The following is a 17023-nucleotide window of genomic DNA, read 5'->3' as shown; positions in this document are numbered from 1 at the left end:
AACTTGCTCATTGGGATGCTCAGACTCAGGCCTGCAGGAGGATGAACAATTCAAGTTCTAGACAAAAGAAAGTGATTTCCCTGATGGATGGTGGGAGAGATGACAAACTTCCAAGGAGAGGTGCTCTCAAAGCAGCCTCCTTGGCAGGGATCTTCTGAAACTGGTCCTCATGGCTGTTTGGAAGCACATCATGACCTGATTTTCACCAGGAAAATGGCCTGTGAAAGAGGCTCACAGAGTGTCATCTGCTTACCAATTTTACTTCTTGCTTCATTTATGCTTTCTCCCAGGGCCTTGGCTTCAGAAAATCTGGAGAGGGGAAAAAAAAGAAGAAATGAGAGTTTAACATTTTCTGTTCATCCTAAATTATGTTTTAAAAATAAGAGATTCCTGAGAGGTCTCTGTTATAAAACTTCATGGAAAGGGACATAAAAAGACAATTTAAATGAATGAAATATATTTGACTGAAGAGCAGAAATAAAATTTGTGTTAATTACTGGTGTCATGAATTTTTACTCTCTTCAGTGTACAACTTCCTTCTCATAGTCTCTAATTTACGACTTTTGATTTCTAATGTTTTATGATACCAAGAAACCAGAGTACAGCAGGGCTCTCTACGCCTTATGTGCGGTGTTCTATGAATCATAGTACCAAGATCTTAGAGTCAAAGAGTATTTAAAGAACTTTTTTTTTTTTCTGATCTTTTCTCTTTTTTTTCCTGACTGGTAAACTATGGCTGGTCATGAGGCAGATTCACGCCATCATCAGTTTCTATAAATCAAGTTGTATGGGACGCAGCCACATGGATTCCTTTGTTTACTGTCTAAGGCTGCTCTCACACTGCAAAGGCAGTTGAGCGGCTGTGACGGAGGCTATGGAGCCTGAAAGGCTGAAAATATTTACTATCTGGCTTTTTCCAGAAAAAAGTTTGTTTACTTTTGTTATAGATGATGTTAAACCACATTTTGGAACTATCAAAGCAAGGAAAAAAAAAAACAAAACCCTCATTATTCCCTACCCAGAAATAGACCTATTCTGAGATCTAGTCTTCTTTCTAGCCAGTTGTTACAGAGTTAAGATCATATATATATATGATTTTGTGCTTTGATTTTTTTTTCATTTAGCATTGTAAGTCCTTCCCTATGTTCTTAGAAACTTTCCACTATCTTTAGATGGCTGCCTACTCGTCCCCTAGATGCTGTGTTGACATTTACTTAATGACTCCTCTCTATTTTCCAACAGGTATTCTTGAGAAGCCCCCTGAGAGCCCAGTCTTATGCTGGACAAGTGTAGAAATGACCTCTATGAAAACCATGCCGTCTAAGCTACACACAGTGGGCCCTTAGGAAATGTTATTGCTCCACCCGCAAATCTTTCTGGATCCCAGTAAATCCCAGATGTGCTACTGCTTCATCCATAAGCACTTTAGTCCTGCGGGATTTTGTTAGAAGACGTGGGGAGAAGAGGGCTCCCAGGTACGGGAATACCAGAAGCGAAGTCCAGGGTGCCCAGAATGCTCTGGGCTGGCTGGGAAAGAGGCGTGAATTATGTCACTGCTATTTTCCGACTGTGTCTGCTTGGCTGGAGACTGTCGACAGAAGTTTCCAGGGAAGGGGACTACATTTTCTCTCAGTGTTAGGTTTCTTGGGACTCCCCACCCTGGCTCACCCCAGACGACATATGTCCCTTCTGCAGCTAGGGCTTGGCGCCTTCTGGAGATGAGTACAAGCCCACTGGATGCCAGGCAGACTGAATTCAGCTCAGCAAACATTTGTAACATGGGTGGCTCACTGTGCTGGGCTCTGCGGGCTCACTCTGGCCTCTGTCCCCTGGGCAGGTAGACTGAGGCTTTGTCTGGGCCACTCAAATGAGGACTATCTTCATCCTTTAAGCTCTGCCACGTGGAGGTGGCGGGGGGCAGGCGGGCGGTGGGGCGGGGGGGGGACTCTAACTGTTGGTTGGTGCCATGTTTCATGGCGTTTGATAGTCCTCCACAGCCCAGTGAATGACGCCTCTGACGGCCTGTTCCACAGAGTTCTGGAAGCTTGAGATTCTTGGGAATGCGGAAACTATAAGAGCAAGGCTGCAAATCTGCTGAGATTTATAGCAGTGCTGGAGGAAACCAGCGCAGAGCCGAGAAGGGAAGATCCTGAAGGCAGAGAGGGCCATCTCCGCAGAGGAGCCGCCACAGGCATGGAAGGGAGCCCCCCCTCCCTGGGGGTCACCCACATGTGTCGGGGTGTGGGGCCCGTGGCGAGGAGCTGCTGAGTGCTGTGGTGAACCGTCTTCAAAGAGCCGCCCCACGCCGGGCTGGCAGACATGGCTGGGAAGCCGTGGGCTGTTGTTCCAGGCTCTCTGCAGCCCAGTGCCGAGCTAAAAAGGGCTTTCCCACTGGAGAGGTGTGGGTGAGGGCTGAACCGTCTCCAAGAGACCATTTTCCCTTCACTCTGCAGCTGGTGCCACCCCAGGCCACCCCACCCACATGCTTTCCTGCTCCTGGGTTGTCGAGACAGACCCTTGCCTGAGGAAGCCCAGCCCTGAAGGAGAAGGAGGGGAGTCAACAGCGATGAGACGCGGCTCTGCATTCCTGCCCTGTTCCTCCTGCATCTCCACACCCCCCAGCCCAGCTCCCTCGGAGCCACCCCCTCGCCTTTTTCCTGCCCCAGCCTTAGTTCTAGACGAAAGAGTTCATCTACCTGGAGAGAATCGCAGAGTGAAAACAAGTCTCTTCCATTGGCTTCCATGTCGCATCATGTATCTTCCTGTTTTTTCCCCTCTCTCCCTGAGTGTTGCTTCTCAGACTCTTTCAGGCTTTTCTTCTGCGATCTGTTCCTTAGATGCTGGTGATGGTCAGGGTTTGGGCTTCCCTGACGGCTCAGATGGTAAAGAATCTGCCAGCAATGCAGGAGACCTCGGTTTGATCCCTGGGTTCAATCCCTGGGTAGGGAAGATACCCTGGAGAAGAGAATGGCTACCTAGTATGCTTGCTTGGAGAATTCCATGGACAGAGGAGCCTGGTGGGCATAGTCCATGGGGTTGCAAAGTTGGAAACGAATGAGTGGCCAACACTTTCATTTTCTTCAGTGGTCAGGGTTTAGCCTTAGAGCCTCTCCTCAGGACACCCACTCTCCAGGCCTCCACTCAGGCCAGTGCCTTCAATGGCCACGTCTTTGGACAGCTCCCAGATCTCAGTCCCACTTTATTTTCTGTCTATTTGATGCCCTGCAGATAACTAAAACCCATGGGATCCAGAGCAGGGCTGAGGACCTTCCCTGAAGACCTCCCTGCCTTTCTCCCCTCACTGCCTGGCACCCACACTCACCCAGGGGCTCATGCCACTAACCTACACACCATACCTGCCTTTGCCCTTCTCTCTATCAGCCCCTTCACTCAGTCCTGGAGTCTTGCCCCCTGTCTGTCCTCAGTACCTACACTGACATCCCACCAAGCTTCACGCTGCGCCACTCGCCCTGAGAGGGCGCTGTCATCTCTCCCCCAGACCACTTCCAGCGCTGCTTGCTCAGCTCCCTGCGTTCATGCTGCCTGCCTTTGGGCTGTTTCCCACATTGCGGTCTGCTCTTCTTGTCTAGGGTAACTAACAGAATGTGTTGACCATTCAAGGAGTGAACGTCCGATTCGCTTCCCCATCATAAAGACTGGGTCTATGTCCTTTCCTTTCTCTGTTGACTCATTCCTGATATGATACCTGCCTCTGTTGTACTGTGATGAAGATTCAGTTTTCATTTCTACTACACTTTTTAAAATCCTGAAATTCCTTCCTATCATGTCCCCTTTCCCCATCAAGACGGCTGCCCACCAAAGGGTTCCTCCCTGACACAGGAAGTCACTGCCACATTCACCTACTTCTAGCAAGCCGTTCTCAGGCAGCTTTCTGGGCCGCTACAGTTTCTCAAAGTCAATTTCAAATTGTCATTTTCAAGAAGTCTTATTTGAGTACCTTTTTTATGGCTAGCGTTGTTTTAGAAAAAAACTGTAGGGAGGCTGAGAAGATTCTAATCTAATCTTTGCTCTCAGAGTGCATAATCCTAGTTCAGGAGACAAGGTGTAAATACAAAACACAAATGGAAAAATAATAAAGGTTAAAACTGAAGTCTAATAGGAACCAGGGAACTCCTATTTGGGGTGGACTTTATTTCCAGATGATGGTGTTAGATTTGCTCTTGGATGCTCTTGGTCCAGTTTTCCTGTTGGTGTGATATTGTTGTTCTAGTCTCTATCTAAAGGATTCAGCTGAGTGGGGGGGGGGGGTTGCTCTTCTCGGTTTTGCTTGCATTATCAACGCCTTCATTTCCAGCAGTGGCTGACCTCCCCATTGATTTACTCTTTTGTTACTGAATGGGACCCTGTAACAGGGGATTCAGTTTGTACGAGGGACCTGTCACAAGAGATAGTCAGCTATGTGGTGCCTGAGCACAGGAGTTAGCCAAGCATGGGGCTTCCAGCCTCTCTTCATGCTATTATATACTGTGAGGATGAGTCATGCCTGGAAAACGTAGTGATTTTCAACTGCACTTCTATCTGAACTGTCTCCTATTGAAAAATCTGGCTTAAGAATTGGCTCACGTGCTCCAGTTTACTGGAGGGCAGATATCCTATTAACATGCCAACATCTTATTTCTATTGTCACAGGCAGGCAGCACAAGTTTCCCCAAGCTGGGGGCAGAGCTGAGACATGCTGGCAAGAAGGGGTAGAAATCCCTCCTACTAAGTGACACTAACGTCTGAGCCACTGATGGGCCCCTCTTGCAACTCGGCATCAACTCCCACACTCTGGGGGAGCTGAGGGAATTCGAGTCAAGAGTCCCTGTATTTGAGCTTAGAAGCTACTTGCCACTGGGTAACGAGGCTGAGCTTCTGTTGTTGGGGGGTGGTGGTGGTCCTAAGCCCTTTTTTTCTGGACTTTTCCAGCACCATGGTGCAGCACTAGGGCCATGGGTTGGCAGAGTAACTTGATAAGAGAAGGAGTAAACAAAACGGGAGGGCCCAGGCCCATGGGTTCTGCTGGCTGAGGATAATCAGAAAGGTAAGACTTTCTAAGAGGAAGTCTACTAGAAGTAGAGTTAGGGAAGAGCGATTATTTTTTGGCTGTGGGATCTTAGTTCCCTGACCATGGATCGAACCCTCGGCCCTTGCATTGGAAGTGCAGAGTCTTAACCACTGGACTGCCAGGGAAGTCCTAGGGAATAGCAATTTAACCACCCTGGGGACCACCACTCTGGCGCATGTCTGTATTCCTAGGACCCGTCATTCCTCCAACACACGGTCCATGTGATGCTTTAGGTCACCAGAGGGACTGGGAGCAGATGGGTTGGTGAGATCAGGGTCACCGCAGACCAGTTCCTAAAGAGATGGAGGTCTGGAAGGTTTTCACACTTGATTTCAATGACTGCTATGGGAGCATGGGTTATAGTTATTTGTTTGCTATAAAAACATCTCTCTTTGTCCTCTGCCATAAGATTTATGAGCATGTAATATCTTCTAATTGAATACTCTCTGTGAATGCAAAGGTTCCAATCCTGAGAAAAGAGTAGGACCTGGCTTACACTCCCTGGTCCCAAATATTCCTTTAATAATTGGTAACGCTGAACAGATGTAGACATTTTAAAAATGTGGGCTGGTCTGCTGACTTTTCATTTGATTTTAAAAGACTGGTTTACTGCTGGGAAAACCTCTTCTCAGAGGGGAGCTTTGTGTGAGTTTCATTAACTCCTTTGCTTTAGGGCCTTGAGGAAGATGGGACCACCATTCGCACCAGTCCGTCCTGTGCGATTTCCATGTGTGTGAGCCTGAAAGCACATCTGTCATGCGGCTGTCAGAACTCTGCTGTTCTGGAGTTAGTGAACTCTGTACTGGAAACCCATACATCCTCATCTTTTCCAACCGCCCCACCTCCCCGCTGCGTCCCGCCCCCCACCCCAAACCCATCTCCCGCTGGAAAGAGACCTAAGCTCAAGAGTACAAGCCTGATCCAGGAGCCACACCAATTCTAGAACAAGAGAGATGACATATTATGTTCTTCCTCAAGGTCTCTGGACAAGTTCTCTGGCCAGTGGTTTTCAAACATGGTGGCATGTTGGAATTCTGAAACAAGTGGATGCTCGGGCTCTACCTAATTCAGTGAGAATATCCAGGGAGCCAGGCCCGGGCTCTGGCAGCTTGTACAAGCTCCACGGGTCAGTTTACTATGAAGCCAGGGTTACGAGGTCACCGGTATGGGCCCTGAAGCCGCAGGCGTGGACATAGCTGAGGGCTCTAGTGAAGTCACTGGACGAGGCAGCTGTCCTCCAGCCTGATGCGCATGTCTCCAGACAAACAAGGCGTCCTGCTCCAGCACGTCCAGCTGACAATACACAGCCTGCCCCAGGGAGAGGTTCAGAAGGTGTGTGAAACCCCCTGGATTCACAGGCTCAAGTCTTCGTGGGTGTGCATATTCCAGTTTCCTAGAAACAGATACCTCAACTTTCACTCAGTTCAGTTCAGTTCAGTTCAGTCGCTCAGTCGTGTCCAACTTTCACTAGAGTCACTTTACTTTCTCCCTGTGTGAGTGCTAGTTGCTCAGTCGTGTCAGACTTTGCAGACCCCATGGACTGTAGCCCACCAGGTTCCTCTGTCCATGGGATTCTCCAGGCAAGAATACTGGAGTGGCTTGCCATTCCCTTCTCCAAGGGATCTTCCCCACCCAGGGAGTGAACTTGGGTCTCCTGCAAAGCAGGCAGATTCGTTAGCGTCTGAGCCACTGGGGAAGGCCTGGGTATCTGTGGGGGGTTCTGAAACTCAGCCCTGCACGTGCAGAGACACGCTGGCTGTAAACCCAGAAGGGGAACTGCTGGGTCACAGGGCGTGTAGACACCTCCTTGGTTAGGAGGGCTGCTCCAGTCTTCACTGGATTCCTCCAGTGATCTGGGATCCGCGCCCCCGAGTGTAAACGCCATCGGCTAACGGCTGGGCTGGGCCCTCAGGGCCACCGGCCTTCCCTTTCCCTTTTCCCAGCTCTGCCTTCTTTCCTGTTGCCTGTGGCAGCTGTACCTACTGAACCTTCATCACCACCCTCAATCTCTTGTCCTGCTTCAATTTCTTTTTTCATAGACAAAACAGAGGCCGTCTTTAATGTGCCCCCTCTGCTTCCAAATGTATCAGCATCAGCCCATCTTGCTGTGTTTCTCCATTCCGGCTCCCTTCCAGGCTCCCCGCCCTCTGACGGTCCCCACTGCCCGGCTCCCTGGAGCCTTGCTGGGTCAGCGGTTCTCTTGTTTTGTTCCCTACTTTCCCGCCCGCTCTGTTTCTCCCCGCTTGCTCCCCGCAGTAGCTTGCTTCTGCCTGCTGCCTACAACCCTGACCAGTTCTCCGTCCTGAAACAAACTTCTGATCTCAGGCTACTTTCCGTTTTCCTGCCACAGAAGTCTTCCTCCTCTCACAGCTCTCTGAACACACTGCTTGGCCCTCCCTCATCTGCCCAGTTCCTTCTCACCTGCTCCTTCATTCCTTGTATCTGGTTCGAGCCCTTTCAGCTGCTGACTCCCCAGGCACTTTTTTCTGCTGCCTCCAGCTTATTACTTTTTAAGTTTTTGAAAACAAGCTTTATTTATTTGACCTCTTTTTAGAATTTTTGGTACCAAAGAATTCATTTGCAGGGCAGCAATGGAGAAACAGACATAGAGAACAGACTTATGGACAGAGTGTGGAAGAGGGGAAGAGAGGGTGGGAGGTATGGAGAGAGTAACATGGAAACTCACATTACCATATGTAAAATTGATAGCCAATGGGAATTTGCTGTATGGCTCAGGAAACTCAAAGAGGGGCTCTGTATCAACCTAGAGGGGCAGGATGGGGAGGGAGATAGGAGGAGGTTCAAGAAGGAGAGGACGTATGTATACCTATGGCTGATTCGTGTTGAGGTTTGACAGAAAACAAGACTCTGTAAAGCAACTATTCTTCAATTACAAAATAAATAAATTAAAAACAATTTTGGCTGTACCTTGTGGCTTCCCTGGTGGCTCAGATGGTAAAGAAGCTGCCTGCAATGAAGGACACCTGGGTTCACTCCCTGGATCGGGAAGATACCCTGGAGAAAGGAACAGCAACCCACTCTAGTATTCTTGCCTGGGAAATCCCACGGACAGAGGAGCCTGGCAGGCTACAGTTCATGGGGTCGCAAAGAGTTGGGTATGACTTGTGGCATATAGGATCTTAGTTCCCCGGCTAGGGATCAAACCTGCACCCCCTGCATTGGAAAGCAGAGCCTTAACCACTGGACCACCAGGGAAGTCCCCCCGGCCTATTTCTTTGTAGCATCTGACACCAGTGACAACTTGCTCTGGGAGCCATCTCCCCTCTTGGCTTTCAGGCTGGTCTTTCCTGCTGGTTCTCTTCTCTTCTCAGCTCCTTCCCCTCCTTTCTTGAAAGCTTCCCCTAAGTTTCTTACCCTCCAGGCTCTTGTACTTTGGCCTGTTTCCTTGAGAGAGCTCGTCCCCTTCTCAAGCTTCCTTGAAGCATTTATAAACATATGATTCTCAAACCTGGAGCTCATTTTAATTCAACGAATACTTTTTGAAAATGTTCTGTGTGCTGCGATGCGGAGTCACACATGACGTCTGAGAGTTCGCGGTCTAGAACCCTCTCTTTTAAACTCCAGGCCCACACGTTTTCTGTTTGCACCAGCTTGAGGACACACGCTGAACGTCGCAGCATTAGCGGCGGCAAATGATGCACCTCTAAGCTTTTTCTAAAGGGTCCAGAACACAGGCTTTGCTGGACAAACTGTCAACAAATGGTGCTGCCTGCTCTGCTTCTGGCCGGGAGAACACCTCAGAGGTGTGTGGGTCACAGGACACGCGTGTGTATACGCGTCCCGTGACCAAGGAGTGCAGGGTGGCTCTGCAGAGCTGCGGAGGGCCTGGAGTTCTAAGACGCGGCGTTTGGACTGTGTTGTTTGGTCACTAAGTCATGTCTGACTCTTTTGTGACCCCAAGGACTATACAGCCCACCAGGCTCCACTGTCCATGGGATTTTCCAGGCAAGGATACTGGAGTGGGTTGCCATTTCCTTCTCCATTTGGACTGTAAGCATCTTTTTTCCCCTTGCCTTTGCAGCAGTGAAATAGCGATAGAGTCCCAGGATGCTGGGAATTAATGTAAGATGTGAGGACAGTATGCAAAGTGCTGGCGTGTACAGCCCCTGTTCTAACGTTGCTGATGACCCAGCTGTATTGGGATAATGAGACTTAACACGTGGGAGACAAGGGTACCAGGCTGGATGCAACTCGACCAGCGTGAAGCTGCACACACCCCGTGCCCTTCTCTCGGAAACCGGACTGGGCGGATGAGAGAGGGCAGAGCAGCGAGTTGTCTGGAGGCCGGCCCGGCGCAGCCTCGGAGGACCCGCTGCTCTCTGCAGAGGCCTTACCTCTGCTTCAGAATCTGTTTGTTGTCTTCGATGGTGACGCTGTCAGCATGGTCCCTCTTGAAAATTTCAAAAGCCTCCTGGCGTCCTAACGACATTTCCTCTCTCATCCCTGTTTGGAGACACAGGGAAATAGCCTCAGTGATGGCACGGGGGTCCCATTAATTCCATTGTCACTTTAGTCAGACCTCAGACCCAAGCCTGGCTCCAGAGGCCCACAGCAGGGAGGCTCCTGACCAGACAGGTGGCCCCAGGCCAGGTGGCCCCAGGCCCTTCCAGCTGGCCACTGCCACGCAGGGAGGAGGCCCTTCCAGGGACACCCGCTGTGACCCGTGGGGCCTGAGCCCGGGCCTCCTCGTGACTCTTGCGGGGCGGAGTCTGGAATGTCCGGTCAGAGGAAATGAAAACCAGAGCCCCAAGGCTTGGATGGCCGGGGACATCTGCCAAAGCACTTTTGGCCATCGTCTGGGGCCACGTTTCTCCCCGTTCTCCTATTATGCCCCATTTGGGTTTTCTGCTAAATTTCACCCTGAATTTTCAGGCATCCAGTTAAAAGAAGTATGGTCCCAACTGAAAGACTTAGAATCTAGAAAATTCTGCCCTGAGCCTCCATGGAAGGATCCATCCTTGTTTCCTGGGTCTAGCGAGGGGCCCTAGTTCTAAGTCCAGAGTCAGGTTCTCAATCACAAGACCCAAGAGTGGATGGCGGTGGAGGTTCCTCGTTCACAACTAACTTCAATCTCCTGGATCCCTGGAGCCACTACCGCCCGAGTAGGGTTGCTGGGCCCTGCTCGGTGGGGCCAGACTCTGAAAACAGAATCAGAACAGCCAGAGCCCTGGGGGTGAGCAGATGGCACTCCTGCCCTGAGGCCTCTTCCTCACAGCCTCTCAGCGTGAGGCTCCAGGCAGGTGTGGGACCTCATGGTGAGAGCTGCTTGCACAGCTGGATTTTGGATGAACCTATGGAGTCGTTTTCATGCCTCTGCCAGTGGTTTCCTTTGGTGCATTTTCATCCACTTAACTCTATCTTTGAAACCCTGGCTGAGTGCCGCCACCTCCGTGGAGCTTGCCGTGAGCCCCAGACTAAACAAATCCTCCCTCCACTCTGTGTCTAGCAATGTGTCTGTGACCTGCACAGCCCAGCAGACACTGCCACTTCACGTGACAGGCCTTTCTCGTGCAACACATGTCTCTCAGGAGGTAGAGATAATATGTTTCGTGAGTCCCCAGTGTCTTGTTCAATGTCTGGCATTTAGAAGGTATACAACATATATCTGTTAAATGAATCAGGTCAGGCATGAACCAGGAGTGATGCAGAACCTTGCTCTCATTGCCATGGGAACCGGGTCCAGGGCTAGAGGGGCTCGCCTGGGGTACGAGAGAGGTGCATTCATATGGACCACGTGCCACATCTCCTTTTGCCTGGAAAAAACCCGTGGCATTCCATCACCCAGCCCTGGGGTGAGGCACTGGACCAGCCCATCTGACACCAATTTAATGATTACTGTTGATAAAAATAGCACCACGGAGAATGTCTGAATGGTGAGGCACAAGACACCCCACCCTTTTCCAATCAGAAGCAAATGGGCTCATCTCAGTCCTGTTGCACACTCCCGAGTCGAGTGGGCCTGGGAACGGGTCTGAGCCATGCTCGGAAAGATGAGCCCTGATGCGTGAGGGACATTAGCCAGAGGGTGCTTTGGCCCAGCAGAGCCCACCAAGAACCAAAGGACTCCTTCCACACTTTCCCCCTGACTCTAGTCGATGCCCGACTCTGACAGTGTATGCCCTCCTGCGTTACTTTTATGATTTATCATCTGTAGGATTTGTTTTAACCACAGAGGGTAGAGGACTGAATCTCTCTGGACTACTCATTGGAAAAGACTGATGCTGGGAAAGACTGAGGGCAGGAGGAGAAGGGGGACGACAGAGGATGAGATGGTTGGATGGCATCGCTGATTCAATGACATGAGTTTGAGCAAACTCGGGGAGATGGTGGAGGGCAGGGAAGCCTGGTGTGCTGCAGTCCATGGGGTCGTGAAGAGTCTGACATGACTGAGCGACTGAACAACAACCGAGTCTGGGGAGAGGGAAACTCCACCGAGACCACACTTAGAACCCATCTACCTGTGGGACCCCTAGATTGCCTCCCCCCCAGGAGGTGATGAGAGGGCCTCCACCAGCCACAGGCGGAGGAGGTGGGGTCAGGGTGGAGGGTTGTCCACAAAGCGGTAGAGGAGACGGGCTCATGGCCTTTTCTGTCCCAGGCTCTGTGCTCTTTTGGAGCCAAGCACCTAAGGTGACAGCTGGGTGGAAAGACCACTGCGAGGCTTCTCAGAGCCCATGGCACTTATATGGTCGTAGGTCCTGAAAGAACTTACAATCAGCGGAAAACCCCACTGGGCCTTCTCTGAGGGGTGGGGGTCCTGGCAAGAGGGAGCAGAAGGGACAGGGGACACACGGAGGCAATAAGCCCAGAGGGTAGTTTGGGAGCATTTTGCAGAGAATTTGGAAGGTTGTGTTAAGAAAATTTGGGGCTGGTGCCATGACAAATACACAGATATCAATTTTCAGAAACTTAAATTTTAGTAAAGTACACATTATGGGATAGTTCCACTGCAAGTATTTGACACTTTCGGCGGTTTAAAAGGCACTTGGGGTCCTGCAGTACCGTGGCTTATTGTCAGGAATGCAGGGGACTGATTTTTCTCCAGCTACAATGGAGGAAGATTCTGGGACTGGAGTTCTTTGATGGTGATGACCTCAGGTGAATGGGCATAAGAGTGAGGGCTGACGGCTCTGGGAGGTCAAGGTGAGGTGGCGAGGATGCCCGTGGACCGAAGGCCAGGAGGCAAGGCCAGGCCTGAAGCCTCTGGGGGCTTCACGGCTTCACCTGGAGGGTGAGGCTGGGTCCACAGAGAGGGGTGTGTGGAAGAGACTGCACAGGCAGCCGCAGTGCATGATGCTGGATCCATCTCACTTCTCCTCTCGTCCACCTCTGCGGGCTCAGAGCCTTTTGGACTGTGCTAATAGACCAGCTCTCACTTCAGTATGGGGTCAGCCACAAAGTTAAAATAAAATAAAAAAGCACCTTTTTTCCCTTCCCTCTCAGAGTTTAGAAAACAGCTCTTTCTGGTCTGGCGACCTCTTCCCTCTCAGCGCTGAAAAGAGCAGGAGCTTCTCACCTCGCTAACGATTTATTTATTCATTTATTCTCTCAACAAGTATTTATTCATTCTCTCAACAAGTATTTATTCATTTTAGGTGCTGTGCTAGGCAAGTGACAGAGAGATAAGCTGAAACAGGATTAGAGTGATCGATCCTTGCCCTTAAAGAGTTCAAAGTTCAGTAAGGGAGAAAGGTGAACAAATAATTACAAAAGAAATCGCTGCTTCTAAGGCAGGCTTAGGTCTGGGAAACAAGGAGGGAGGGAGGGCAGGCCAGGTCTGTCAGGGGAAGCCAGGAGAGTCCTGAAGATGGAGCAGAGCAGCACTTGTCAGGCGGAGAAGTGGAAGAGATCCCGGGGAAGCAAGGGGCCGGAGGATTGTGGAACCTCCATACTGTTCTCTGTAGTAGCTCCATCAATTTACATTCCTATCAGCAGTGTAAGAGGGCCCCCTTTTCTCTACACTCTGTCCAGCATTTATTCTTTGTAGGTTTCTTGATGATGGTCATAGTGATTGGTGTGAGGTGACACCTCACTGTAGTTTTGATTTGCACTTCTCTAATAATTAGTGACGTTGAGCATCTTTTCACCTACTTCTTGGCCATCTGTATGTCTTACAGACTGTGATACAGAGTGAAGGAAGTCAGAAAGAGAAAAATAAATATTGTGTATTAATGCATACATGTGGAACCTAGGAAAATGGTACAGATGAACCATTCTGCAAAGCAGAAATAGAGACACAGACACCGAGAACAAATGTATGGATGGACACCAAGGGGGGAAAGCGGAGTAGGATGAATTGGGAGGTTGGGATTGGCATAAATACACGACTGTGTACAAGATGGGGCTTCCCCAGTGGCTCAGCGGTAACGAATTCCCCTGCAGTGCAGGAGGTGAGGGAGACCCAGGTTCGATCCCTGGGTCAGGAAGATCCCCTGGAGGAGGGGGTGGCAACCCACTCCAGTATTCTTGCCTGGAGAATCCCATGGACAGAGGAGCCTGGTGGGCTACAGCCCATGGGGTTGTAAAGAGTCAGACATGACTGAAGCAACTGAGCGAGCGAGCGATATATAAAATAGATAACTACTGAGAACCTGCTGTGCAGCACAGAGAACGCTACTCAATTTTCTGTGGTGACCTAAATGGGAAGGAAATCCAAAACAGTGGGATATATGGATACACACAACTGATTCATTTGCTGTACAGCAGAAACTCACACAACACTGTAAAGCAGCTATACTCCAATAAATTTTGTTTTAAAGGGCAACTGGATTAATATCTGTGGTAGTGCCACCTGGTAGGAATTAATTTTTCGCATATCTGATGCTAATCATGGGGCCAAGTGCTTTCTTAAAGATTATCCCAGTTAAACTTCTCTGTGATCCCCAGTCATAATTTCATTTTACAGAGGAGGAAAGTGAGGCTCACTCGAAGAAATGGTTATAAAAGGAGTAAAAAATTGCCCAGCTTATAGAGGAAGGTAGATCAACTCTTCAGTCAGTTTTTCCAGGGAAAAGTATGCCTGATAGAGAAGGCAGGTGCTGGGCTCTAAGTGACCTGGTAGCAATAGATTTATTTACCCATGAGTTTGTAAATTACACTATTAGTGCCCATCTTATCTAAAATTCTGAATTCTTTTTTACAGTATCATCGAAGAAACAGAACCATGAGTTCTGTTTACTTTTTGCATAGTTTGCTTCATATGTTAATATGTTCTGTGGGCATTTCTAGAATTGTGAGCTCCAGGCGGGAGGGGATTTTTGTTAGTTTGGTTTGCTGCGATACTATCAGAACCTGGATAGTACCTGGCACATCAGTGGAACTCAATCAAATATCTTTTTTTTTGAGATTTTTTTTTGATGTGGATCATTTTAAAAGTCTTTATTGAATTTGTCACATTTTTTTGCTTCTGTTTTATTTTTTTGGCTGAGAGGCATGCGGGATATTAGCTCCTCGACCAGGAATGGAACCTGTACCCTCTGCATTGGAAGGTGAAGTCTAAACTGCAAGACTGCCAGGGAAGTCCCCAAATATCTTTTGAAAGAATGAATGAATGTTTTAGATGCTTTACGTTGTTCCTCTTGGAACAGCACGCTGTGATGCGATGTGGGAAGAGAAGCAAGCACCCGCTGCTGTCGCTCTTTCCACCATCAGGCTAGGGGGGTGGGTCCATCCACTGAATGGTATGATTTTACATTGGCAGGTGGATTCTTTGCCACTGAGCCATCTGGGAAGCCTGCATGGTGTGATTCCAGAAATTCAACACCATCTTCTCCCCACTATATCTTACCCTTAGAGATGAATTCCATCTCCAAGAAGCTTTTGTTAAAAATGCAAATACTCTTGAAGGTATCTATTTTAGGGTTAGCCAAGAAAAACTCCATCATTTGTTGACAAGTAGCTAATAGGTCCTACAAAGATGAGACGTAAGATGGTGTCTCGAGCTGGTGCCAGAATTGGTGTGGGGCGGGAGGGAGATCTGAGCTTAAAAGGGATGATGCCCTGCGCCTTCTTCCAACTTTGTTTAGTCTGTCAGACTCAGAGGTCTATCAGTCTCGGCCTCAGGAGCTCTGACTTTTAGAACTCTCAGTTTTGTCTCCTCTTAGTGGATTTCAACCAGAGGTCCCAGTGTTGAGTCCCAGAAAATATAAATGACTCAGGGAAGCCTGCTGGCTTGCTGAATCACAGAACCGCTTAAAACCTAAAGGAGAGCAAACAAAACATCATGGGGTAGTATAAAATTTCAAACAAAACAAAGCAGAAACAAAATCCCCCTGAAACCCAAAAGGACAGGAGTTTCTCAATCTCAGTCCCCAAAATAGGACACTGCAATTCTGGGTTGTGAGTTGGATGGAAAATATTTCCAAGTCCTGAAGGTGCAAGCTCTTCTGGATTTTTATGCTTACTAAAGAGCACTGAGGTAGAGATGGCAGTCAATGGGGTGTCCTCAAAATTAGCCTTGGAGCTGGGTTTCTGAAAAGTTCGTAGGTACTGGTCTCCTACACATTTCTGAATGCTTCTTTTCCTTTTTCTTGCCAGCCTGAAATTTTGTTCCTTATTTTTCTACAGAATGCAAATCAGTATTTTTGGAAGCCCTCCCTGCCCCCAACCCAGGGTCCCATGGAAACCAAACGGAAAGAAAAAACATCGGAAATGGAGAGTTTATGCTGCTGCCGTTGGGCCTGCTGTCTGATTTCCTTTAGTCTGGGGCCTGTGGGCCAGAGCTCATTTTCCTGGCTGCCCCCAAACAACCTACTACTGCTTCAGCTATTGCTTAAAAATTGACAGGAGAAAAATGATGGAGCGTTGTGTTCTTCATGCTGAAAAATGATTTGCTAGTCTGAGCCAGAAATATATTTGCCTTGGGAAAGACATGTATTCACGTGGTGCCTCACTTTCTTCTGACTGAAGAAGGAAGGGGAGAAAAGAAGGTCAACAGGGGATCAGGAAAAGTGGGGTGGATTCCAAGGGGAGGGGGTTCAAGCCCACCACTGGGGACTAGATACACGAGAAGACTCACAGCCCGGGGGGACAGGCGGGCGTAGGCAGGGAGGAAGCCGGAGGAGCGGCGGGATAACCACCCTCTGTGGCTTGGCACAGAAGTGTTCTAAGCTGAAGGTAAGGGAATGGCTTTGATGCAGTGCTGTGATGAACATCTACAGTACGTAGACCATGGAAGCGCACATGGGGATGAGAAGCAATAGGTAGGGAAAGAGTGGTTTCTTTGGCATCTAAGTTCCATATGCCCTGAAATTTCTCAGTAAGTGAAATAAACAAAAAGGTGTGTGCATGCGTGCTGTGGGCACCGTCGTGTCTGACTCTTTTGCGACCCCGTGGGCTGTAACCCCTCCAGGCTCCTCTGTCCACGGAATCTTCCAGGCGAGAATACTGGAGTGGGTTGCCATTTCCTCCTCCAGAGGATCTTCCTGACCCAGGGATTGAACCAGAGGCTCCTGAGACTCTTGCATTGGCAGGCGGATTCTTTACCACTGCCAACACCTGGAAAGCCCATACAAAAATATCCTTCCATAAATCATCAGAAGAGAATCCCACCCTCTAGTGTGTGGAGAAGTTAGCATGAATAGACAGATGGGAGGGAAAGGAATGAGGAATTGAGACGAAAGAAGGGGCTAATCTATCACGGTGATGTGAAACATAAAGGTCACAGGACCTCTGGGATAGAAGGACCTAGGGAAAAGTCCACGGTCCAGCATTCTTGGGGATGGTACTTGGATGTCCTGAGGGCCAGAGGAAGTGATGGCTTCAGCCAGAAACTCGGGTCAAGGACACACCAGTAACTTTAAGCATGGACAGCAAAGGGTCCTTTGATGCTAGACTTAATGAACTCATGAGATGAGGAGGTACTTAAGAATGGACCACCTCCCAGAAAACCTAGAAAGGACATCTGAGATACTGTTTTCACTGTCTTGCCCCCAC

At 49.2% G+C, this 17023-nt stretch overlaps 1 protein-coding gene across 3 annotated transcripts in view; it reads right to left on the bottom strand.

Annotated features, from left to right (window-relative positions):
• The window catches only part of KIF6 (kinesin family member 6), a 430349-nt gene that overhangs the window by 76063 nt on the left and 337263 nt on the right, over nucleotides 1-17023 (bottom strand). For all 3 annotated transcript variants that reach the window (XM_040249763.1, XM_040249761.1, XM_040249762.1), the window contains exons 14-15: nucleotides 9424-9532; nucleotides 254-309 (exon numbers count right to left, since the gene is read on the bottom strand). In XM_040249763.1, coding sequence (XP_040105697.1) covers nucleotides 254-309; nucleotides 9424-9532 — 165 coding nt within the window. The remainder of the gene's footprint in view (nucleotides 1-253; nucleotides 310-9423; nucleotides 9533-17023) is intronic.

This window comes from Oryx dammah, unplaced genomic scaffold (assembly GCF_014754425.2).
Source record: "Oryx dammah isolate SB20612 unplaced genomic scaffold, SCBI_Odam_1.1 HiC_scaffold_11, whole genome shotgun sequence".
NCBI lineage: Eukaryota > Metazoa > Chordata > Mammalia > Artiodactyla > Bovidae > Oryx > Oryx dammah.
Note: the sequence above shows the minus strand (reverse complement) of the source record. Positions and strands in the feature narration are given on the sequence as shown.